This window comes from Schistocerca nitens, chromosome 1 (assembly GCF_023898315.1).
Source record: "Schistocerca nitens isolate TAMUIC-IGC-003100 chromosome 1, iqSchNite1.1, whole genome shotgun sequence".
NCBI classification, from domain to species: domain Eukaryota; kingdom Metazoa; phylum Arthropoda; class Insecta; order Orthoptera; family Acrididae; genus Schistocerca; species Schistocerca nitens.
The window spans coordinates 508,174,848-508,192,064 of record NC_064614.1 but is presented as its reverse complement, the minus strand read 5'-3'; the positions used below and the strand labels follow the sequence as shown (position 1 = coordinate 508,192,064).

General features: G+C 41.5%; 1 protein-coding gene across 1 annotated transcript in view; it reads left to right on the top strand.

Annotated features, from left to right (window-relative positions):
* Positions 1-16,598, top strand: part of LOC126253085 (cell death abnormality protein 1-like) — a 195,285-nt gene extending 178,687 nt beyond the window's left edge. Inside the window, exon 9 of the mRNA XM_049954189.1 lies at positions 16,323-16,598. Within this exon, the coding sequence (XP_049810146.1) occupies positions 16,323-16,393 (71 nt within the window). The 3' untranslated portion in view covers positions 16,394-16,598. The remainder of the gene's footprint in view (positions 1-16,322) is intronic.
* Positions 16,599-17,217: the final 619 nt, after the last annotated feature.

Genomic DNA, 17,217 nt, shown 5'->3' with positions numbered 1-17,217 from the left:
ATTCAGTAATATATGTGAATACTATCTGTAAGATGTGTCGCGAATACTGTTTTACTAGTGAAGAAGTAATTAATCAATGAAGTTCCCCTTCCAAATTTTGTAGGAGTTGTCAGCGAGAAAGAATTTCTTAAAGGTCTGAGATTATCTGTAAAGTTTGCTGCAAGTCACTAAGTGCTTTCATTTTCGCATCTTCGGCTACACTTCTTTTTCATTCTCGTCCCTGCCCTTTGCCCATGATTTGGAACATACATACATTTTTGTTTTTTTTTATTTTTTTTTATTTATGAACTTGACTAGCTATGGACCGCATACAACTTACGACTTATGGTGTTTCTTTTTCTTCCCTTCTTCCCAGTACTTCTTCATTTTCTCGCCAACTGCTCATCTCTGCTCATCTGTCCACACTCTCTTGGGTCGAGGTTTTGGCTCATCTTCTTCATAGTTTGCGTTTTCTATCAGTAGCCTGAAGTGATTCCTGTCACGTATTATTTCTTCTGTAACGCCTATTTTGTTGGCGTCTTTCTTTACTGCAGTTTCCTACAGTTTTTTTCAGATTACTAAAGCATTTAAAAATTTTCTTTGTAATCCGTGTTTCCTCCATTCTTTTTAAATGTCCATAAAATTATAGCCGTCTCTTCCTCATTGCATCTGTGATCTTTTCTGTATTTTTGTATAAGTCTTCGTTTCTCCTTTTAATCCACCTATTTTCCTTGTTTTCCTCAGGACCTAGAATTTTTCTTAGTATTTTTCTCTCTCTTTTTTCTAGTTCTCTTAATTCACTTTTCTTATTCAATGTTAGGCACTCTGACCCGTACGTTGCTTGTGTCCTAAGAACTGAATTATAGTGTCAAATCTTCGCTTGTATGGATACTGATTTCTTATTGTAGTAGTTTTGTGTTAATTTATATACAAATGCTAACTTTTTTTATTCTTTCTTTATTTGTTGTGTTATCCAGTCCATTGGCTTGGATCCACTCCCCCAGATATTTGAATCTATCAACTCTTTTAATTTTCCCATACTTTGTTTTCATAATCTTTTCTTTATTATGTTTGTGTTCTTTATACTCGGTTTTTTCATAGGATATTTTTAGCCCAGTCTTTTCAGCAATCTCATGTAACAGATCAAGCATAACTGTTGCGTCTGTTCGGTTTTCAGTCATCAATGCCATATCATCCGCAAAGGCTAAACATTTCACTTCAAATTTGTTCTTTCCTTGGTCCATGCTTATACCCTTTGTGCCTCTGTTTTTTAATGTGCTCTCCCAAATTTTTACTATTTTATCCAAAACCAAGTTAAAGAGAATTGGGACAGTCCATCCCCTTTTCGAACTCCTGTTTTGATTTTGAATGGTTTACATATTTCGCCTTGAAACTTAATTCTTGATATTGTATCTGTGAGCGTTTGTTCAACAAGTCTTCTGGTGTTTTCATCTATCCCTGATTCATAAAGTACCTGGAGTAGTGTTTGTCTGTCAACTAAGTCGTAGGCCTTCTTGAAGTCTACGAAAGTAACTACTGTATTTTTATTTTGTATAGCTCTCACTCTCAAAATTGTTTTTAAATTAAAAATCTGTTCTGCACATGATCTACCTTTCCTAAATCCTGCTTGATAATCTCCTATATTAGGTCGTGCTTGTTCCTCTATTCTATTTAAAAGTGCTTTAGAAGGTATTTTGTATGCCACTGGTAACAAGGATATGCCACTGTAGTTCTTGGTGTCTGTTTTATGTCCTTTTTTATGGAGAGGATGGATCAATGCTTGTTTCCAGTCACTGGGTATGATTCCTTTTGTCCAAATGCCTTGAATTACTTTGTGAATTTTCTGCCATGCGGATAAGCCCCCTAATTTTCACATTTCTGCTACTATCCCATCCTCTCCTGGTGCTTTGTTATTCTTAAATATTTTGCTAATCTTTTCTATTTCTTCTACTGTAGGTGGTACCTATGGTGGATTTTCATGTTATTGTTTTTGAAATTCATTAGGCTCTTCACAGTTTAATAGATTTTCAAAGTATTCAGCTAAAATTCTCTTTATTGCTTAAAACCATTTTTCCATTTTTATATTTAAAATGTAAACTTTGTGACTGGAATCCTGTTAAAACTTCCCTGAAAGTCTGTCTCTAGTGTTGTTCCTTTTAAAGTCTGAATCCATTTCTTCTAATCTGTCTTTGTCATATTTTCTTTTCACTGATCTGATGATTTTTGCTGCATTTTTCCTTTCATATTCAAATCCATCCCAGTATTCATGTTTCTTATTACTGTTCCATTTTTTCCATGCCTTTAGTCGATTGTCAATAGCTTCATCACACAGCTCGTTCCACCATCTGTGTCTTGGCATTCTTCGTGGTTGTCCCATTTCTTTAACTGACTCTAGCATTGTTCCTTTAATTTCTTCCCAATCATCCATTTTTCTTGTGTTTAGTATATCATAGAATTTGTCCTGATTTTGCTTGAGAAATTTAGTGTTTACTCTTGGAAATCTTCTACGTTTTTGTTTATGTTTGTTCGATGGAACATGGTCTTTATTTCAGTCAGATAATGGTCGAAGTCTATGTTTAGGCCCTTCCTCACTCTGACATCCAAGATTTCCTTGTAGTTGCGAGTCGTTATTGCCACATGGTCTAACTGATATTCATCTTGATTTGGATTAGGTGATACCCACATTTTTTTCCTTTCTTGCAAATTTCCTGAAACATGTCGACATTAGTTTTAGATTAAATTGTTTACAAAAATCTATGATTCTTTCCCCATTTCTGTTGGTTCTTTCTTTGTGCATGATAATCTCCAACTACTAATTTAAATTTTATTTCTTTGCCAACTTGTGCATTAAAGTCACCCACTAAAATTTTTATATGTTCTTTTGGTGATATGGATGTTTCATGTTGTAGCATGTCCCAAAAATCTTCCACTTTGCCAACATTTGTCCCGTTATGTTGATTGATAGGTGCATGTGCATTTATAATAGTGTAACGTTTGTTGCCTGACTTGAACGTCAGAAATGAAATTCGTTCTGATGGGGAGCTAAAATTAGCTATTGATTCCGTAACTTGCTGTCTGACCATAATTGCGGTCCCTAATATAGTCGTATTATTGGAATTTTTAATGGCTGGTTTTCCTTTGTAGATCCTGTATCCACCTGACTCAAATGCATTTTCATCCAGATATCTTGTTTCTTGAAGTGCTAATATAAGTATGTTGCATTGATTGAGAGTGTCTGTTAGGTGTTTTAGTTTTCCAACTTTCATAAGTGTGTTGATGTTCAGAGTCCCCAGTAGATGTTTTTTCTTAAGTCTTATCTTTGAAGAAGTACTATGAAACTCCTACTCTTCCTTACATGATATTCTAGACTCTCCAGAATCCAAAGGCCTAGTTGCACCACCATGAATAGCGATGGAAGATTGGTTACTTACTGGAGTAGTTTTCCTTTTGAAATTTACCATCATATCTTAGGTTAAAGTTTGGTTTGGGGAAAGGTAGTTGAACCTTTCGATGATAAAAATTCAAGCATTTAGCTTAAAATTATAAGTGAGGCCGCCACTAACATGTGGGACAGACGCCTTTTGTAGCCGCCCACTGTGGGAACAGACGCTACAGTCTGGTGGTTTCATACAAAAGCCTGCTTCTTCCGTCAGTTCCGCCATTATGATGATCTTCATCGCCGCCTTCACTGCCGTTGAGGTCTTCACCGTTTCCCTGGCAAGCGACACTCTCGAGGTACTATCACCCGGGCCAGGTGAACCAAGGTTTTTTAACGAGGTGTTACTGCTCCTTTCTTCCCTTTTCAACCGGGCTTGGGACCGGCTTTGGCGGAGTTATTTTTAGTATATATAAAACTTTATTATATATATATATATATATATATATATATATATATATATATATATATAGGGTGAGTCAACTAACATTACTGCTGGATATATTTCGTAAACCACATCAAATACTGACGAATCGATTCCACAGACCGAACGTGAGGAGAGGGGCTACTGTAGTTGATTAATACAAACCATAAAAAAATGCACGGAAGTATGTTTTTTAACACAAACCTTCGTTTTTTTAAAATGGAACCCCGTTAGTTTTGTTAGCACATCTGAACATATAAACAAATACCTAATCAGTGCCGTTTGTTGCATTGTAAAATGTTAATTACATCCGGAGATATTGTAACCAAAGTTGACGCTTGAGTACCACTCCTCCGCTGTTCGATCGTGTGTATCGGAGAGCACCGAATTACGTAGGGATCCAAAGGGAACGGTGATGGACCTTAGGCACAGAAGAGACTGGAACAGCACATTACGTCCAAATGCTAACACCTTTTTATAGGTCTTTTTCACTGACGCACATGTACATTACCATTAGGGGTGAGGTACACGTACACACGTGGTTTCCGTTTTCAATTACGGAGTGGAATAGAGTGTGTCCCGACATGTCAGGCCAATAGATGTTCAATGTGGTGGCCATCATTTGCTGCACACAATTGCAATCTCTGGCGTAATGAATGTCGTACACGCCGCAGTACATCTGGTGTAATGTCGCCGCAGGCTGCCACAATACGTTGTTTCATATCCTCTGGGGTTGTAGGCACATCACGGTACACATTCTCCTTTAACGTACCCCACAGAAAGAAATCCAAAGATCAGGAGAACAGGCTGGCCAATTTATGCGTTCTCCACGTCCTATGAAACGCCCGTCGAACATCCTGTCAAGGGTCAGCCTAGTGTTAATTGCGGAATGTGCAGGCGCACCATCATGCTGTTACCACATACATCGACGCGTTTCCAGTGGGACACACTCTATTCCACTTCGTAATTGAAAACGGAAACCACGTGTGTACGTTTACCTCACCCCTCATGGTAATGTACATGTGCGTCAGTGAAAAAGATCAATAAAAAGGTGTTAGCATGTGGACGTAATGTGCTGTTTCAGTCTCTTCTGTACCTAAGGTCCATCTCCGTTCCCTTTGGATCCCTACGTAATTCGGTGCTATCCGATACACACGATCGAACAGCGGAGGAGTGGTACTCATGCGTCACCTTTAGGTTACAATATCTCCGGATGTAATTAACATTTTACAATACAACAAACGGCACTGATTACGTATTTGTTTATATGTTCAGATGTGCTAACAAAACTAACGGGGTTTCATTTAAAAAACGAAGGTTTGTGTTAAAAAACATACTTCCGTGCATTTTTTTATGGTTTGTATTAACCAATTACACTAGCCCCTCTCCTCACGTTCGGTCTATGGAATCGATTCGTCAGTATTTGATGTGGTTTACGAAATATATCCAGCGGTAACGTTAGGTGACTCACCCTGTATATATATATATGTATATATTGTGTGTGTTTTTTTAAGAATTTTCTAGAAAACGTAAATAATAAACAATTTCTGGTGATAGGATTCGAACTGGTGACCTACAGCGCGCCAATCAGCGAGACTAACCGCTAATCCACTTTCTATACGGCGCAGCTAGCGGCAGTATGACTAGCAATGAAGTCCTTGCTGGACATTCATCTATATGCCCTGATTGTAGTACTGTTGGTATGCCCCGCTGTTCATATCCAAGCTCGAATTGTTTTACAGTTGTGATGAATAAAGTTCTCAGCCCTTGGTTTACGTCAAAAGTCAGTTCCTTCTTATTAGGTTTTCCAGTGTTATTTCCGTATGCACCTACGCACCTTGATTACTGTCTCCCACAAAACTTGAGCCTACGGCACCCTTGTACTCTTATCTACACAATTTTAATCATTATAATTCAAACAGTGTTCAAAGGCGCTTGAATGTTTGCCAGCACTCGGTTTGACTTGTTGCCAGTGCCAACTCGTCGCAGGATCTTCGACCGACGATCGTTTAGTGGATTATGTGGCGTTTTTCAAAGCATAAGTGGCTAATTGTGGCTAGTACTGTCAAATATTCACCCCCGCAACAGTCTTTTGCTTCCAATCTTTGTTTTTCTCTTTCGTGATGAAGCTATTGTCGTGCTTTTTAAATTCGATGACGTTCTCAACAAACGGGTGTGTTAGTTATTCTCGTCAGTGAGAACCTGGTATCAGCGAATTTTGTTTCATAGTCGGTCTCACACAATGCCTTAAAAGGGCCGAGTTCTCCATATGTCGCAATTTGCAGCGCCGTTCAAGTTCGATTTTCCTGTGATAGATGGATTATCCACTCATTGCAACATAGCTATTCAACGTATACGTGGTATGCAGTATACTCCGTCATTGTCAGTCGTTTTCATTTGTCCTCAGCCAGTCTGAGACACTATCTTTCTGGCCGGCTGCGTTTGCTCAATTTTGGAAGATTTCTTTTGTCACTCGGGGGCTATATGGCAGAAAGGCCACGCCAGACGTTTCTTCTTCTGGCTTATTACTTCACCAGGTGTTAAGTTTCGAACGCATTCTAGGTGTTAGAACTCGTCCTTAAAGTGGTGCGGCTCGCAGATTCGCCTCACGTACATTACGAGTGTGTTAATGACACCTGTTTTATTGCTCAAGTAATTATCTGAAATTTTGCGCAGGTATTGATTCTCGTTTGTAGGTTTTCGATTCACATTGCGGCCCAAATTCTCAGTAATCTTCGTAACCAGCACATCCGGGAGGAGTTGGTCCTTCTGTGGCTTCATACTACTATAGGAGTCCAGTTTAGTATCATTGACGATAGCACATTTGTTAAGCGGCAATACAAATTTGTCTTCCAAAGTGCTGTGCCACAACGTAGCTGACAGAGCAGCAGTCTCATCAGCAGAAGCGAGCTGGTATGTGCTCGACTTGCAGTTCTGACAGCGCAGCAGTGTGTCAGGTGGCAGTGTTAACGCCGTAGGATGATCGTCGATCCGTGGACACTGGCGGCCTCCAGTTCTATGTGTCGATCTCCAAAGTGCTTTCGTTGACATCAAAGACTTCCAGAAGGGAGTCACACCCCCAAGTCCATTTGAAGTACAGTAGAGTCCCGTTAATCCGAACTAACTGGGACCAGACCTCGTTCGGATTAACGATTTGTTCGTATTAGCCGGAATTACGGTGACGAGTTTCTTGAATGAAGTGTACCAAGCAGATAAGTAGGTACACCATGGTAACAAATGGGAGCAAGTGTGGGAACAATGGCTCGCTCTCACTCCTTGCCCTTGTTGTTGTGCATGGTTGAGACCTCTGTAGGGTCTGCGGTCAGTGTACTGCCAGTTGGCTCGCAAAGCGCTTGGTTATGTTAGTTACCGATCGCTGGCACGCGTAACAGTTGTATTGTATTCGTTCAGGTATAGAGGTGTACATATTTTCGTCATGAGTAAGCGGAAACATACAACGTTAACTCTCAAAGAAAAACTGAATGCTTTGAAGCGGATAGACAAAGGTGAGAATGTATCTAAACTGACAACGGAACTGGGTGTTGGTAAAGCAACGATTTGTGATTGGAAGAAGAACAGAGTGAAGCTTGAACAGTCCTGTGCAACGTCTTCGGGAAAAACACTCGAAATTTGGCAGACTTTGAAATAGTTCCAGTACGATAAAATGGATGAAGCTCTTTTCCTTTGGTTTACGCAGGAAAGAGAAGGGGGAACTCCTTTGAATGGGGCACTGGTTCAGGAGAAGGCTGTTTACCTGAACAAGTTAACGAATAGTGATGAGTCTTTTAGTGCGAGCACGGATTCGTTGGACAGATTCAAAAAACGTCATGGAATCCGTCAGCTAACAATTACTGGAGAGAATCTTTCTTCTGACCGTGATGCAGCGAAGCAATACTTGTATGAGTTTGAAAAAATGATAAGAGAGGGAAAGTATTCTCCCTGACAAATTCAAAACGCTGACGAGATTGGCCTTAATTTCAGGGCATTTCCAACAAAGAGCCTGGCATCAAAAGCAGAAGACTTCGCTCCTGGTTTTAAAATGTGCAAAGATCGTGTGACATTATTAGCGTGCAGGAACGCTGCTGGTAACCACAAACTGCCTTTAAAGCTGATCGACAAATCTGCTAGGCCCAGAGCTTTTAAAAACTGCGGCATGAACTCCCTGCCCGTATATTATCGCAACCAGAAAAAAAAGCATGGATCGTTGGTAAGCTGTTCAAAAAAAGGTTTCACGGCCAGTTTGTTCCCTCTGTTCGACGGTTTTCTAAGGAAAATCATTTGTCTCCCCGTGCAATCCTTTTGATTGATAATGCGCCATCTCACCGCAGCACTGAGGAATCATGTGATGGAGAAACTGTGGCGACGTTTTTGCCGCCGAATGTTACACCACTTCTACAGCCGATAGACCAGGGCGTACTGCAAACCTTAAAACTGATTTACAGAAAACAGTTTTTAAGAATGCCGATCCAAGATCATAGCATCTTTTAGTGGACAAAATAAAAGGCCAAAGTGAAGGATGATGTTTGTTGGGCCGCTGAGGCAAGGCAGAATATTTCAGAAAATACTCAGAAAATCTTGTAGAAACCTGTGGAAATCTCTTCAATTTCAGGAAAACCTAGTTGAAAATGAAGAGGAAAATCTATTACAAATGATAAGACAATCCCTTGATATGAAGAAGATATTGAAGGAGACGTAGATGAGTGAATGGCAGCGGATGGAGCACGTGTGGAGAACCTTACTGACGCTGATTTAGTTGCTGCTGTGATTCAAGAGCAGGAAGAAGTGGACTGCTGTGACGGAAGTGACAATGAGGCTGAAAGCGACAAAGGAGAGCTGGTGCCAGACGCAGCAGAAGCCCTTGACCTCGCACTACGTTATTGGAGCCCACTGCTACACCTGCTGATTTGATGTTTATGAGACGATGTCGCAACTATGCGTCAAATAACAGATTGTCTTCATTACGTCAAAAAACAATGACTGAGTTTTTGTCATCTAAAAAGAAGGGATAAAATGTCCGCTGTATTTTAGTGGGTTTGACAGCTTCTCTTTCATTGTTATACATTGTTTAAACCTAATGTTTTCTTGCCAATTTTTCTAATACGTGTTCACTGTACTGTGTAAATTAAAATAGTGTGTATGTGGAGCAGTTTACCGTGCGGTTTTCCATATTTAGACCAACGTTTTTTATGAATGAAATTTTCACTCTACAGTTTTAATCTGCCAGGAAGTTTCATATCAGCACACACTCCGCTGTAGAGTGAAAATTAAATTCTAGAAACATCCCCCAGGCTGTGGCTAAGCCATGTCTCCGCAATATCCTTTCTTTCAGGAGTGCTAGTTCTGCAGATTCGCAGGAGAGCTTCTGTAAAGTTTGGAAGGTAGGAGACGAGGTACTGGCAGAAGTAAAGCTGTGAGGACGGGGCGTGAGTCGTGCTTGGGTCGCTCAGTTGGTAGAGCACTTGCCCGCGAAAGGCAAAGGTCCCGAGTTCGAGTCTCGGTCCGGCACACAGTTTTAATCTGCCAGGAAGTTTCAACGTTTTTCATGTTCGGATTAACCGAACGTTCGGATTACCGGTGTTTGGATTAGCGGGACTCTGCTGTACTCACGTTCACCTCAAGTACCAGCATCGTTGTCGGCCTCAAGAATGGAATGAGCAGCAGCAGTGACCTTCCCTCTCAAAGGCAGACGGCGGACAGCGTCCTGATCACACAGAGCGTCTCCAGCAGACCAGCAGGGTGACGGCGGAATCCACACCACATAAGTTGGCACTGGAAGTGGCAGCAGCAGCGTCCTTCTAGCCAGACTCGTGATCGAAGACAGCCAAGCGTGCCCAGTGTCGACCTCCGTAGCATCCCCTCACACTGGGTAGCTGCAGCTGACACAAGGGCTGCGACTATGCAATCAGCAACCACATTTGTTTAGAAGGGCGACGTATTTATGTTGGTGCCTCCTGTGCGCTGTGAATCGGTGGGGATGGCAGTGACATCACATTTCCTGTTTCCACTCGCTGACAGCTGTCATAGTGACTTCAGACTTTCGCAACTTCACCTTTCACAGGCTTTTTTCTGCTGGTTCGGCACATGAATACTTACTGTTTCGTTGTACCTAGACCTCCTAACGACACTCTACTTTGTCATTAGTATGAAGGAATCTCTCGGTTTCCATGATGTTATTATGATTCGCTTGCAGACTTGGCCACTCAGTCATTCCCCCTTGCAGCAATAGTTTCCGCATCTGCCACAATTCGTTCAGCATTTCCCCCTAGCAGGCAGTCTACCAGTCATTCACACAGGCGGATCGGCTTCCAGGAGCTCCCAAACTTGGATGAATTTTAGTATACACTGTAGATACTATCCTGGAAAATAACAGCATATTTAATGCTAACACGTACAACATACTGCGCAAGATGAGGGAATGGGATGAATTATCAGTGGTGGAAGAGATGCCGGTTTTAAATGAAAATAGAAACTTAAACGAAACTCATATGATATTCTGCGATTATGGTATACAGACTGGGCTAGACCTGGAGTACGACGTGAAGGCTAATTGCCTGTCTAGGGTTTGGGGTGTAAATAACGAGGAATGGGGAACAGGAGAGTGGCAGTTCACGTCTATGTGCTGATGGTCGCTCCTAGTGAGCAGTGCCAGGACAGACAGCGCTGAGCCATTCACTCTGGCTAAAGTCTGGAAACCAAGAGAGAGAAACTAATCTCATATGTACCCCAGAAGCCGCATTTATGACGGGCCTGCCATGCTCCCTATCGGCTAAACAGTTGCGGGGAATCGCCGGTCTATTCAGCAGCGACGCTGGGAAAGTGGCATGATGTCTTACGCAGCATCTTTCGCTACAGTGATCTGCCTCTGGCCTGAAAGGGCAGTCAGGCATGTAGGCGCCGATGAAGTTCTACTGGGAGAATATCCGAAAGATGTGACTTATACCCTGAAATACCTTTTTTATTAAATACCTAAATATCCTCAGACTGGCTGCCCAACACGCACGATCCGTCTTAGGAAGTCACCCAGCCATCCATCAATGTGGCTCAAAACAAAGAAGCTGCCGTTGATGTACCTGTACCATATTTAACGTGTTGCAATGTGGCAAGTCCGATCCCTGTCTTTTGATATGCTCGATGACAAAAGTGGTAGCACTAGAGTAAGTGATCTAGCCATAGCAATTCCTTTCAGATGCTAATTAAAGTCCTCATGGCACGTGGAACAGCATGTGATAAGATGATATGAAACATATGGGTGAAGTCCTGTGGGAAAGAGGAGCCAGTTTACTCCAGGAGTCTTCAAGTGACACTTTGTTAAATAATGAGACAACTATAGCCGACATATAGATCACGAGAGAAATAAATGTGTTGATATTTAAAAATACTTTATATCGTTAATTTTCTTGTCACAGTTGCACAAATTTTTACGGCGTGACTAAAAAACACTAAGTGCAGACTTTCTATTATTTTACAATAAGCAGAAAAGTATTGTACATAACTGTTGAATTTATCTATGTAGTTCAGTAAGCCAGCTGTCCTGTCTTTACACGAACCACACATCCGAACACTGTGGTATGCAACTGTTGTCTATGACTTGAGTAGGTAACTCATTCAGAGATGGGAGAAAGGGGAAAAGGGTGAAGAGAGGGAAGGGGAGAAAGAAGAGGGCGAAGGGTTGGATAGGGAGAGGGAGCATGATGAAGCATGGGCATAATGGATTTTCATTCTGAAAATGGTACACTAACTTCCGTAGAAGAGAAATGTTTAAGTGAAATTTACAGAAAATAAACATTATATAAAATAAAATTAACGTTAAAATATAAAGAGCGCAGAAGAATGGAAGTAAAAAAACTATGAAAGCTATAAATAACAAAATTGTGAACGCGAATTAAGTGAAACAAGTAAAATTAAAAGGACGCGGTTTCTATTGTTTATTGCATTCGCTTATGCTTGGTGGCGTGGTATGGCACGCAGGTTGTACAAAGTGTGCGGAAATCAGTCTGCACGCCGGCTTGCTGCTACGGAGGTTTGTGACCTGATGCCCAGCCGTCGTCTCTCCTAGGTGAGTGGGACTGTTACTCATGCAGAAGTTGTGTTGAGGTAGACGACTGGAAGAGGCCTTCGAAGTTTCTAAAATATGTGCTTTTGATAAAATCGTTCTGGCGTTTCAATGTATTACCAGGCTCATGTAAACGGTAAGTAGGAATCTCAGTTTCTTACACCTTAAAGATTTTAAGGGTAGCTAACACATACCGAAAAAGTTTGTGCTTTCAAGTTATTATGTATTAATGCCTGGAGAAAAGTACCGGTGATATTCGCTTCCATTCACTAAGTCCAAAATACCGTGAACAAACAAATTTGTCTAGGCTAATGCAGTCCGGGGTCATATGTATGAAGGTTCACTGTGTAGCACTTCCAAATGCGCATCAATGTTTCCAACAGAGTGCTTCGATGGTAGAAGACATTCACCAAACTCAGCTTTATTATTGTGTATCGCAACGCGCTCTCTGAAATGTATTTGAAATGTCTTGTCTGTCTAACCTACGTAAGCTTTTGGATAGTTTCCACACTTCAGTTTATGCACACCTTCTGGCATGACTTTCGAGGCCTTTGATTCAAGCGGTGCTCCAGTCTAAGACGTACAATTTCATTAATTTAAACACTATGCAGAAACTGGTTCTACGAAAGTCTAGTAATTACATCTGACACAAATCCTTCATAGCGGATTGACATGTAGATGATTATCTTGTCTTCATGTTCACCTATTAACTTGCTGCCATTGGTATTACATTGTTGTCGTCTTTTAAAATTCCATTATGTTCATGACATCCGTTCTACTATCTCTCCTTGCCTTCTCTCCCAATCTCCTTCACCCGACTTTTTTCTCCCTGCACCCTCTTGACATCTTTTCCTCTTCGCCCCTTCCACAACCAGTTACCTCTTTAAGCTATAGACCACAGCTGCATACAACAGATGACAGGTAATATGCAACTACACAGGTAAATTTAACAGTTATGTACAATACTTTTCTACTTGTACTAAAATAATAAAAGAACACATATAATTTTTACTTTGTTTTTATATCTTAAGGTGATCAGATGTCGTAGAACCTAGTTATACCATAAAAATTTGCAGCTGTGATAGAAAATTAGACGATATATTTTTTAAGAAATAAGAACAAAGCGTTTTTAGTTTCTTCAGCTTGTCAATGAGAAGTCCCGAGTCCGTTATGTATGTGACGGTGGCTGAAGTGGGGAGGTCAAATGTTTCGACAATTTGTACATCAGTGAACCAGAAGCACTTACGATCAGTCTTAAAGGTACACCATCTTTGCTACTTGACGCCAACCAACTCAACCATGGTGGTAGGGCTTCTGTGTTGCGCAACTTACTCTGCACTTATACTTCTTGGAGCATCTGAAAAAAAGGGCATAAGATCACAGCCTCAGCCAAGAGTCAAAGTATTCGCCCCATAGTCAGGATGGAGATCAGGTAACCAGCACATCTGACACATTTCGCTACAAAGACGACAAAGTTATTCATCGTAATATTGTCCGGCTGTGTAGAATCGTCAACCCAGCTGGACATTCTGTCACTCAGTCAGAGAAAACTGTAGAATTTACAGATGTGACACTACTCATCCAATCAGAGAGCGGCGTTGCAAGGAATTTTTCTGTCGATGTAGTAGGAAAAGCGGTTGTTTAAACCACGGGCGGGCAACCGGCGGCCCTTGGGTCGTAGGCGGCCCGCGTTAAGTTTCAATCCGGCTAGCGTAAGAGTCCAGACGAGTGCATTGAGGCATAATTTGCTGGCGTAGCGTTTCGAGAAAGGGGTCCCATTCATATCGGTACGTCACCCGCAAATAACCTCACAGATATTATAGTTTTGACTTTATGGCCAAAGAGCGCTGCTTTCATGTTACGAGGCGGCCCGCGAGCTTAAGTACGTGTATCACGTGCGCTGGTTACCAAAAGTTGCCCCTGCCTGATTTAAACTGTGAACGACATTACAGGCGAAATTTGATTACGACAGGATCCTTACTACAAAATGTAATAATTTGTACTCAGTTCCTAATGTGGTACACTAATGTTGCTTCTAACAACGTGGGATTATCTTGTTATTGTATTTATGATTGAAGAAGTTGTTCACGTGAATGAGTCCTGCGATTATAATCAGTCATTTCTCATACCAAAATAAGAATAGATACGATTATTAAAAACAAAAATTCCACCCAAGTGGTCCCTTCATGACCTTCACAGAGCATCTCTGTAACTAGCTGGTCTTCGTTGTGTTCTCCTCGTCCCTGTTTTTACTCTAATTCCAGCGACTGTGTTCGAAAACGTCCTGTTTTTCGGCTGCACCAGTACGATATAGTGCCTCATTTTCGATGAGTTTCTTATTCCCACAGTTCCTTTTGCCTCGATACCACTTTTGCCTCACTGCACTCACAGCACCTATTTGACAACGTGAGTATAACGGAACAAGAAGTAAATCATTTGTCACTGGTAATCTTAACCTGCCTTCCAGGCAAAAAGCGTCACAAACTCAAAATATTCCACACGTCGTGTCATGGATACAGGCAGTTCGTTGTTGCGTCTGTCTACATCTTGATCTTTCCTACACTTATAATTTTACAGACTGTCTTTTCTCTTCTATAATATACTAAAATTGTCAGTTTTGCACATTATTTAATTCCCGTATGATATCTTGTCTCATTTTGTTCAAAATGGTTCAAATGGCTCTGAGCACAATGGGACTCAACTGCTGAGGTCATTAGTCCCCTAGAACTTAGATCTAGCTAAACCTAACTAACCTAAGGACATCACAAACATCCATGCCCGAGGCAGGATTCGAACCTGCGACGGTAGCGGTCTTGCGGTTCCAGATTGCAGCGCCTTTAACCGCACCGCCACTTCGGCCGGCGTCTCATTTTGTCCTTCATACATATGACCCCGGACTGCATTAGCCTAGACAAATTTGTTTGTTCACGGTATTTTGGCACTTAGTGAATGGAAGCGAATATCACCGGTACTTTTCTCCAGGCATTAATACATAATAACTTGAAAGCACAAACTTTTCCGGTATGTGTTAGCTATCCTTAAAATCTTTACGGAGTTTTAACACGTTGATCATGACTTCAAAAAAATGTATTCCTTATAAAAACGATTTAGTGGTTCAGATAAGCAACATATTTTTGCTGTTTGACGAACTTTTCTCAAGTGTTCTGTTGATATATATCCTATCAGTTACACGACAGACACAGACAGTGCTTCAGATAGGTTATCATTTAACTTTCGTAGGTCAACAAAAGACCACATATGGATTAAGTGTGATAAAGCAAAATTTTTCTTGAGAAATTATGATCTTAGCTTACGTATGAGCACTTCCTATCATTGGTATTTCGTGGTCGTCTACATGGCAAGTAACATTTACCACTACAAGAGTATCATGTTCGAGAAAACTGTAGTCCAACAATGAATAAGACATATATTAAAGTACAGGGTGGTTATAATTAAACTTTCGCTAATTGAGACGCCCTCATGAAAGCCGAGGAATCGTAGTAAAATGAATCGTTACTGAAAATAACGAATAAACCATTGAAAGAAAGATATTTTAATTTCCACATGAAAAAGCAACATTTGTTAATTGCGCACAGTGTTAACGTTCCACGTTACAGAAGATGTTCAATGTGACAACCATCTGTATCCACGAGAGCCTGGAACCGCACTAGAAATTGCTCTGTTTGCTGACCGAAACAACGGTGGACCATAGAACGATCAGCTGTTGTGACACAGCTTGTGCACTATTTGGTGGTCGCACATTGCGTGCAGCACTCTCTACCATGGCAACAGAAACTTCTTTAAAAAACTGTGACGCATTTAGCCTTCGACCTCTCCCAGGAGCAATTCCCAAATGGCCCAAATAATTCAAACTTCCGAATCATGTTCTTCAAACCCGGTGCAGAAAGAGAACCTCGCTGTATTTCTCCAATGTGTCGATACTTGCATTACTGGCGTGTTGATAAAACAACTTTATGTGTAAAGCCCTGCCGACTTTATCCAGACCGATGTTGACTCTGCAGTTGCAGTGCACATTGAAGCTTGTGTTTCACCCTGCGTCAGCGAACGAGTATCAGCGCCTAATGGCGAGTCATGACAATGACACAACCAACAACGCAAATCCTGCAGCGCACAGTCTGAACATCATCACCCATACGGTAAATAGTTTTGCGTATACGCGGGCTCAGGTAGCGAAAGTTTAATTATAAACACCTTCAGATGTGAAATGAAGTTGGCGTTCTTAGGAATGGTTAACTAGGCCATCTTGGTTATGTATTTTTCAGTTTAGGTTCTCGTAACAGACAGCAAGTCAGAGGTTATAGGATTCACGCTTTTCGTATCTTATAAAACATGACACTCACCTAAATTTGACTTGTATTCGTAAGCTAAACACGATAAGCTGTGGATGAGACGATGTGGTGTGCCTGCAGGTGGCGCGGTTCGCCCGTGGCTGGCTGTGGGCAGCGCGCTGCTCTTCCTGCTGACGCGCTGGATGGCGTAGCCGTGACGTCACGCACAGCCGCCTGGTCGCGGAACGCAGCAGTCGGCGATGCAACATAGTTCTACCTGTACATTACATGTTCACCTAGTTTAAGTATCTTCTCTTCCATACATTTAATTCATGTATGTGTCCGTTGTACGTTAATTAAATAGTTTTCTTTTGTAATTTCTATGACTGAAACAAATATATACAAGAATATCGATTTTCTTTTCTTTTAATGGGTGTGTACGGTGTAATGAAGGATTAGCAGGACGCGAATCCGTAGCTATCTTTCAGATTCTGCATTCTGAGTGGCGTGTTTGTGAGAGTACATTTCAGAGAGCACAGCGCTACCTCAGACAGCTCCTACTTACGCTACAGGTGAAATGATGATGATGAGGTCCCATAGTCCGAGGAGCGTTGGGAACGATGCGGGAGACACGCACCGCCACAAGGTCCTAGCGAAGGTGCCTTCCTGCGACCGTAATGGAGATGAATGATGATGATGAACACGACACAACAACACCCAGTCATCCCGAGGCAGGAAAAATCCCTGACACCGCCGGGAATCAAACCCACTATCCTGTGCGCGGGAAGCGAGAACGCTACCGCGAGACCACGAGCTGCGGACACAGGTGAAATACAACCTCTTAATCTACAGCTACACTGCCGGAAAAAAGAATTAGTACACTTATAAGACGACGTCGATTTTGATCCGACGACGGCATATGCCACCTGGGGGATAGTAGCTGCGATGATAATGGTTTCAACGTCGTTCGCCAACACACACCGTAGTGGCATAGTTATCAGAGCACCATTGTGTCTACCCTTTAATAGGGCCAGAA